The following is a 9,200-nucleotide window of genomic DNA, read 5'->3' as shown; positions in this document are numbered from 1 at the left end:
TAGTTTTTTTTAAAAAAATTTTAGGACCATTAGCGTCCACAAAAGTGGATGTTAATGGTTAACTATCAGCGTCCACTTTGATTTGGACGCTAATAGTTATTTATTTTTTTTTTTAAAGGGCCATTAGGGTCCACTTTTGTGGACCCTAATGGTTAACTAAAAGTGGACGCTAATAGTTATTTATTTATTTTTTTTTAAAGGGCCATTAGGGTCCACTTTTGTGGACCCTAATGGTTAACTAAAAGTGGACGCTAATGCTTGACTATTAGGGTCGACTTCCGCTTCTGTTTACATTATCTTTAGGGTCAAAACATTGCGACTTTTAGGGGCGATAAAGTGGACGCTAAAAGTGATCATTAGGGTTGACTTTTAAGTGGACCCTGATAATCAGACATTTGATCATTAGGGTCGGACTATTAGCGTCGACACCTTTAGGGTCGAAAAGTGGACGCTGTTGCCAACAGCGTCCACTTTAGGACCTTTAGGGGCGACTCAAAGTCGCCCCTAAAGACCTAATTTCTTGTAGTGTAAGTAAGAAACAAGAACCCGTGGTGGAACGACGATCAGTGGGATCACCTGCCCAATCAGCATCTGAATATAAGTCTAGTGATGAGTGAGAAGAGAAATGCAAACCAGGAAACAAAGTGCCCTTCACGTAGCGAAGGATGCGAAGAACAGCTGCATAATGAACTGAGCATGGCACAGTCATAAGCTGACTAACAAGATGGACTGTGTAGGCAAGATCCGGTCATGTCATAGCAAGATAGATGAGACTGCCAACTAACTGTCGATAGAGAATGACATCAGAAAGTGGGTCACCATCGGTAGCACGAAGTTTGACATTTGTCTCTAGAGGGCTATCAACAATTTTGCAATCAGTAAGGCCAGCTCGTGAGAGGAGATCTGAAGCATATTTGGCTTGAGAGAGATAGTAACCATTTGGATCAGAAGACACTTCCAATCCAAGAAAGTAGCTGAGAAAACCCAAATCCTTCATCTCAAATTGTTGACTCAAAAACTGTTGAAGGTTACGAATACCAATAGTATCATCTCCAGTAATAATCATATCATCAACATATAGTAAGAGTAGAATGAGACCAGCATCAAATCGCCGGATAAAAAGAATAGAGTCATAAGGGCTAGAAACAAACCCAATTTGCGCAATAGTGGAACTAAATTTGGTAAACCAAGCCCGTGGAGCCTGTTTCAGACTATACAATGCCCGGCGAAGTTGGCAAACCTTGTGTGGCGGATGATCATACCCAGGAGGAGGCTGCATATAAACTTCTTCACTAAGATCACCATTGAGAAATGGGTTTTCACATTCATTTGAAAAAGATCCCATCGACGCACAGAAGCCACAGAAAGGAGTGATTGAACAGAAGCAAGCCGAGCTACCGGGGCAAAAGTCTCCTCATAATCAATACCATACTCCTGATTGAACCCCTTTGCCACAAGACGTGCCTTGTATCGCTCAATAGACCCATCAGATTTTGTCTTAATCTTGTATACCCACTTGCACCCTACCCCAGTTTTGCCTGGAGGTAAATCAACTAAGTCCCAAGTATGGGTTTTGGAAAGAGCATTAAGTTCTTCAGACATAGCATTTTGCCAAAGAGGGTTAGTATGAGCCTCACGGAAGGAGTGAGGTTCATGTAAAGTAGCAAGAGCAGAACGACGAGGGACAGAGGAAGCTGGCTCAAGAGTAGATCGATTAACAGGTAGGGTAGAGTCATTGGGGTCGACCGTCGGAATGTTGTCTGGAGAGCTTGTCATCCCTGCATCAAGATCAGTAGTGACGGGGAGCAAATCAAATGAGACATTAGTGAAGATAGGAGAAGAATTAGAGGGACTAGTAGGAAAAGACTCCATATCACTAAAGAACCCAAGTTTCCAAAAAGTGACGTGCCGCGAGATGCGGAGCCGTTTGGAAATAGGATCATAACAACGATATCCTTTGTGTTCAATGCCATACCCAAGAAAACAACATAGACGAGAACGAGGTTCTAATTTTGTTCGTTCATGGGGTGGAAGGAGCACAAAACAGACACAACCAAAGATGCGGAGAGATTGGTAATCAGGAGGAGATCCATACAGGAGTTCATAGGGGGACTTATTTAAGGTAGTGGGAGACGGGACCCTATTAATGGTATAAACAGCGGTAAGAGCGGCTTCTCCCCAAAAGTGTTCAGGGATAGAAGCAGATAGGAGCAAAGCCCTAACAGTGTCTAAGATGTGTCTGTGTTTACGTTCAGCTCGACCATTTTGTTGAGAAGTATTTGGGCATGAGTGATGGGGAAGAGTACCATTTTGTTTGAGGGTAGTAAGGAAGGTAGATTCACGATATTCCATGGCATTATCAGAACGAAAAATTTTTATGTTTCGAGAAAATTGGGTTTGAATCATCCGTTGAAATTCAGAGTAAATTTTCGGAAGTTCAGACCGATTTTGTAAAAGATAAAGCCATGTGTATCGAGAAAAATCATCCACAAAAATGACAAAATAGCGGGATCCACCCATGGTGGGAATAGGCGCAGGGCCCCATACATCAGAATGCACCAAATCAAAAGGAGCAGAAGAAACAGATGCACTATTATTAAAAGGTAAAGCACTTTGTTTTCCAAGTTAACACGCAACACAATCAAATGACTCAGACTCAACAGACCCTAATTGACCACTTGTAGCTATAGAACGAATACGAGAAATAGATGCATGTCCTAAACGAGAGTGCCATAAACTGAGGGTGGTAGAGGAAGACCGAGATGGAGTGGCAGCTGACACAGCAGGAGGAAGATGGAGTGATGAAAGCTCAAACAGACGTCCAATCTTACGGGCGGTCCCAATTAGCTGTCCCGTCTGTGGATCCTGCACATCACAACCTCGGTTAGAAAAATGTAGTTCTAAGCCAAGTTCACAAAGTTGGCCAACAGATAAAAGATTTAACGAAAGATTAGGCACTAAGTATGTATCAGACATAGATAGTTGATGAGTTGAAACAAACCCGATGTGACTGACAGCAAGATGGGAACCATTAGCAGTGTAAATGGTGGTAGGCCTAGGTAACACAGATTTTGCAGAAAATATGGAAGAATTCGGTGTCATGTGATTACAACAAGCAGAATCAATATACCAAGAGGAATTACCTGGTGTGGTGGACATGGCGGTATTAAGATTGGACTTAGATAAAACCTGATGAATGAGAGCTTCGATTTCTGCAGGAGAAAGAGTACTGGGTTGGGGTGCAATATCGGTGTAAGACATATCTGATGTATCAGTATGAGTGACCGCGGCAACCTTATGACTGGGAGCTCGATGATTCCCACGAGAAAGTCTTTTCCTGCATTCACTATATCTGTGGCCAAACTTCTGACAATAGTGGCACTGGATGTTCCGATTGGATGAGGAAGACCCGGTAGGATTAAGAGCACACGCATTGTGGGATGCAGTGGCCATGACCATCTCAGAGGTGTGTAACTTCATAGTAGAGAATCGAGTCTCTTCTGAAACAAGTTCACTAAGAGCACTTTCCAAAGATGGCAGTAGTGAGCGATGAAGAAGAGAAGCTCGAGTATGATCAAACTCATCTCGAATTGCCGCAAGAAACTCAGCTAGGCGCATGCTATCACGAAAAGCGATGTACTCAGAGGCATCAACCTTATCCCTCCACTTTGGCTCACATAGTGCTAATTGATTCCAAAGACAAGTCATTTGTGAATAAAAATCAGTAATACTCTGACCTGGTTCCTGACGCATGTGATGGAGCTTGGTCACAATCTGAAACCGCTGAGCAAGATCAGTAGTGCTGTAGCGCTGAGCTAACATATCCCAGACATCTTTGGCATTGTCAAGATTGCCAAATGTCATGCTGATGGAGACAACACAAGTGTTGGAGAACCAAAAAATAATCCTATAATTGATACTTTTCCATGTGCGGAGGCGGGTTGAGAAAGCCGCAGCAGGTTCCTCTTTTCCAGCAAGAGGCCTAGGTTCTTCACCAGAAACATACTCTCAAAGACAATGTCCTTTGAGCCCCCTACTCATATTTTGAGACCAAGCCGGGTAATTAGAGCCATCGAGAATAGTAGGGATAGGTTGGGTAATATCTTTGGTGTTTGGGAGAGTGGTAGGAGGTACAGCCATTTTTTTTTTTTGGGATATAATACGGTGTGGTTGGGTGTAGTGTAGGTTCTGTGAGCCTGGTGCGAGAATCAATCTGGTGTGGTCGAGTGTATGATAGAGGATATGAGCTTGTTTTTAAGGGTTAGGATCTGGTGTGGCTGAGTGTATAGTAAGGAGTATAAGCTTGGTTCAAGAGGGCTGAGATCTAGTGTGGCTAGGTGTACTGTAGGTGTGTGAGCTCAAAAAGTAGGAATAATCTAGTGTGGCAGGTTGTATTGTAAAAAAAATGAGCTCAACAAGACAACTTACAAGGTGGCGGCGCGTGGTGGCGCGTGCTTCAGCTGGTTCGACATATCGGCAGCCTCTGATGACGAATCTGTGATTCGTTTTTGAAAACGGCTGACAGGGGCGGCGCGTGGTGGCCGGAAACAGTGCGTGGCGGTGGTTCAAAATTCCACAGAAGGTTTGGCGGCGCGTGGGGTCTCCTGGTGGCGCGTTCTTTCAGCAGGTCAGTAGATCGGCAGCCTCCGATCTGGATTCTGGCAGAATTTTCTGAAAACGGCTGACTGGGGCGGCGCGTGAATAGTGACACAGAGACTTCAGGCGGCGCGTGAGAGCGCGTTGGAATTCAAAATGTTGATTTGATAACTTCACAGGACAGATCGGACCTTTTTAAGCCTGTTGGTATAATAATTATACCAAAACAAGATCGAAAAAGCCTTTGAACGGACTGACTTCCTATATTCTCTAGACAAGGCCAAAACTTGGCTCTGATACCATGTTAAAATAAACTATAGAATACTAGAGAATATAGGGATAAACTGAATATTGTATTTCTATTTGTCTAGAACTGTATACAATGGGGCCTATTTATAGTTGAATAAGGCCAGACAGAACAGGAATTACAATCAAGGAATTAATGTACAATATTACAAAATAATATCAATGTATATATAGGGAAATTATATCAAATCAACAATTATGGTGATTGTCAGCAATTATGGTGATTATCAGAATATAATCATAATATATTCTGATTATATTCTAACAAGAGGTTTGTGCAATCGGTTGGCTTAAACGACACAGTATTGGCCTCGGTGTCATAACCCACCAAGTAGTTAAACTGTGCCACGTTACCAAAGATGTAGATTCTTTCACTAGCAACGAAAGCAAAGCACACAAGTTCCTCACTTACTCTCAGGAAGGCGTTCATCGGATTCAGCTTCATGTCTGCGCCCCTGAAATGCGCTGTGATATTCGGAACCCCTATATCATCCGATGCCGACTTGTAGCAAAGACTTAGCCTTTCATCGGGATCGTCAACGCGCTCCAGATCAATCTCTTCTGCCATCGCCGCTTCAAACCTGGAGTAGAAATCTTCTGGAAATAGCGTTAATGTGGTGCCCGAATCAATTATAATGTTTTCCTCTGAGTCTCCGAAGGGGGAAGAATCGTCAAACTCCAATGTTTTATTGCCGACGCTTATTGCCTCCAGTGTTAGAAAGTAGAAATGCATATCCGGCCTTTTTGGGGCCAAGCCAGTAGAAACGGCTCCAGACCCAGAAACCACCGCATCACTACCAAAACTCAATTTGCTTGAGTTTTTGGCTTGGGAAGTTGTCGGCACCAAGCAGTAAGAAAACTTGCCTCCTGTTATTTACAGCATATATATATAAATTAAACCATTAAATTCACGATCCCACTTTTCTCTTAAGCTTAAGCTGGTAAGAGTAAATTTAATCATTTAATCAATAAATTTAATCATTTAATCAAAATTTTAACATTTTTCCTTACATGTAAGCTCAAACTTTCTTTTAATAGATTGAGCTCAACATGTAAAATATTTAATTGAAATGAAAGGGTCAAGAATATAATCATCTACATTTCATTTGAAATTGAGAGTATCCATTTAGTAATATTGTCTTAACATTAGAGTGGAAGGTAGTGTCGGCTCAATCCTTAGACAAATTAGGCAATTGCCTCATGCCCCAAATAACTATAGCATAATTATGTTTCCTTTAAAAAAAAAAAAATTAGAGCCTTAATTATGATAAAAAGTTAGTCAATTGTCTTTAATTAAGGCCTCAATTATGGTAAAAAATTATTTATGACAAAAAAGTTAGTAACTACTCTTTAATTAAGGCCCCGTAAACATAAATACAAAGAATTAAATTTCAAGATATTAAGACTTTAAAAGAAAGGAAAGAGAAAATTGGAAAGTTACATTAATTGCACTCTTAAAGCAGTTACTAAACTTATAAATTCATCTTCACTTAAAACCATTATATTGGCTAAGTTCGTTCATTAAATAATTTTTAGAATAAAGTAAATTTCATTTTTGTAAATTAAGCTCAACACAAAATATGACATCTATTGTCCCCAAGAGGTAGTTCAATCGAATAGGGACCACGCTTAATGAAGCGGAGGTCACTAGTTCGAATCCCCCCTCCCCCCTTTTGTGCGGACATCTCAAAAAAAAAAAAATGACATCTATTAAAATTAAATGTCTCCTAACAAAAATGAATTTTGCAAGTCATTTGGAAAAAAAATAAAAAATTAAGGGCAAAAGTAAAAAAGAATGATTTAAAATTAAAATTATTTAATTAAATATTTAAATAAATAAAAAGGCCCTACTTATGTTTGTCACCTTAGCCCTCGAAATATCTATTAAGCTGCCTTGAAGGATAAAATTTATAGGGAAAACTTCACTTTGGCCCCTTGAACTTCTACCCGATTTTACAAACCCCTCCTGAACTTCCAAATCTCACTTTGGACCACTGAACTTTGAATTTCTTTCAATGTTGACCCCTCCGTCAGATTTTAAACATTATATGACATTTATACTTCTGACTTTTATATAAAATTTTAACTTCCAAAACGTTTTTTTATTTAAAAACAAAAAAACAAAAATCATGGATATTTTGGTCTTTTTTTTGTAATTTTGACGACTAAAATTGACGGAAAGGTCCTAATTGAGAGCAATTCAAAGTTCAAGAGTCCAAAGTGGAAGATTTTAAAGTTCAAGGGGGCTTGTAAAATCGGGTGAAAGTTCAGAAGGCCAAAGTAAAGTTTTCCCAAATTTATAATATTAACTCTTATTTTACAGTAAATGAATATTATACTATTTTTCCCATAAACTTAATTCGATAAAAAAATAAATAAATGTAATAATTTAATCAACATTTTAACACTATTAAGCTTACCAATGGAAGAACCCAATTGGGTAACGAGGGAAGCTGCACCCCGTCCTAAGCCAACGACGCCGGAGCCTTTCTTAGTGAAGGTTCCGGCATTGTTGTGTCCACAGCCTACGACGATATTACTAAGAGACACGGGGACGCTTGCATTCGATTCCAGCGTGAGAGAGTCAAAAGCAAGATCTCCATGTGAGTATGAACTATCGCCATAAGACACTGAATATTCGCAAGAAGATGATGATGATAATAATGAGCTGCATGAGGTTCCTTCCAAGGACTGGCATTCGCTTGCACTGCAAGAAACGTTTCTGTATGTTTTCGACTCGGCAGGGTCAAAAAGCGGGTCTGTTTGGTTGTAACAGTCGGTGCAAGGCTCGCACTGCAACCAAATGAGATCACTGCCGGTGTCGGCGACGCCAAGGACGGGGACCGGCGGAGTGCCGACGGAGTACTTCATGAGGTATTCGCCTCCGACTGCAACTATTTCTGGTCGAGGTAATTCATTGGGAGAGAGTGATGATGAAGAAGTTGGCTTGAAATGATTGACGCGGGTAATGGAACGCTGCAAAGCGTTTGCTACGCGCTGCGAAGGAGTCTCTGAAGGGTCGTAGAAGGGAGAGAATGGGGAATCGCGGTGGATGAGATCCACGCTGAAGCTGCCATTAACAGCCTCTACAGTGATAGATAAGTTGTAAAGAAGACAAATGAAGAAGGTAGTTACGATCGCAGCAGAAGAGAAAAGAGAGTGATGAGATGCCATGGCCGTTTTTGGAGAAACTGTGTGAGTGTATATAACGAGGGGATATATATATATATATATATATATATATAGTGAAAATATCGGTGCACGTATATAAGGAAACATACATATGCAAAAGTTAAAGGAGATTAACTAGGGAAACTTTTGAAATCATTCAAGGGGCCGGCCAACATCATAATAAAATTAATCTCCGCCACCAACCTATACAGGGACAGAACAGAAATTTTGATTGACAGGGAGAAAAACATGAATTAAAAATATATTTAACTAGAGAGCAGAATAATTGATAAGAAATATATAAATATTTAAGACTAAATTAATACATAAAAAAAAAAAGGAAAATTAGTTTTCATGTTAAGAAAGTATAAACAAAATAAAAAATAAAAAATAATTATTTGTTAATATAATTCAATTTTCAATTTAATCCCCGATTCCGAATGTAAAGTGTATTAAACTTCAAAATTTTGGACTCTTTTTTATTGTCCAAGACCAAACTTTGAACTGCTTTTTTAATGGACTCTGGGCCGAACTAAAAACTTTTGGCCCAAATTCACATTTTAAAGCTTATTTAATATAAAAAAATTTCAAAATTGGGGGCTGTCTGCATGTAATCCGTCTCCGCCCCCATAGTCCGGCCATAGGGGTAGCCGAATTCACCTCCAATGGCCATGTATGAGGTGGTGCAACCACCCCTAGCTGGCTATAATTAAGGGTAGTTTGACCACTCTTAATATTTTTTTCCTTTCTTAAATTTATAAATAATATTAATATGTCATATGGGACAAATGATAGTTGTTAATTGATTTGATGTGACATGCCGTTAAATTATTGGACAAAAGAACCGATTGTATTTATCAAATGTTTATAAGTACCATTTACGATACTTTTTAAAATAGAAATGTCCATTTGATTTTGCTTTAAACTATATGTCCCTGTAAAGGGTTTAACCCTTAAGCCTTGTAGCTCGTACAGAAGATAAACAAATACTTTGGTATTTTCATTCAATCATAGTAGCCCTACAAAGATCAACTTTTATTTACAACATAAAAAATATTAATATAAAACAACAAAAAACCTAAAATATTTTAATTAAAATATGCACATATTGACTAACAATTAATTTT

The 9,200-nt window shown here is 39.5% G+C and overlaps 1 protein-coding gene across 1 annotated transcript; it reads right to left on the bottom strand.

The window, feature by feature from the left end:
• Positions 1–4,769: 4,769 nt before the first annotated feature.
• Positions 4,770–8,076, bottom strand: LOC132186643 (aspartic proteinase CDR1-like). The gene is made up of 3 exons (XM_059600629.1): positions 7,323–8,076; positions 5,169–5,769; positions 4,770–4,797 (listed from the first exon to the last, which is right to left on the bottom strand). The coding sequence occupies exons 1-3, from the start codon at positions 8,074–8,076 to the stop codon at positions 4,770–4,772; spliced, it is 1,383 nt and encodes a 460-aa protein (XP_059456612.1).
• Between the last annotated feature and the right edge of the window lie 1,124 nt (positions 8,077–9,200).

Source organism: Corylus avellana, chromosome ca7 (genome assembly GCF_901000735.1).
Source record: "Corylus avellana chromosome ca7, CavTom2PMs-1.0".
NCBI classification, from domain to species: Eukaryota; Viridiplantae; Streptophyta; class Magnoliopsida; order Fagales; family Betulaceae; genus Corylus; species Corylus avellana.
The sequence above is the reverse complement of the archived record's forward strand: the minus strand, read 5'-3'. Positions and strand labels throughout refer to the sequence as shown.

Excerpts from the sequence above, each read along its gene's own strand:
- LOC132186643 (XM_059600629.1), bottom strand. The coding sequence starts at position 8,076 with ATGGCATCTCATCACTCTCTTTTCTCTTCTGCTGCGATCGTAACTACC. Across the intron at positions 5,770-7,322 it reads CCAATTGGGTTCTTCCATTG|GAGGCAAGTTTTCTTACTGC; the intron begins GTAAGCTTAATA and ends TGTAAATAACAG. Across the intron at positions 4,798-5,168 it reads ACCGATTGCACAAACCTCTT|GCTTAAAAAGGTCCGATCTG; the intron begins GTTAGAATATAA and ends TTATACCAACAG.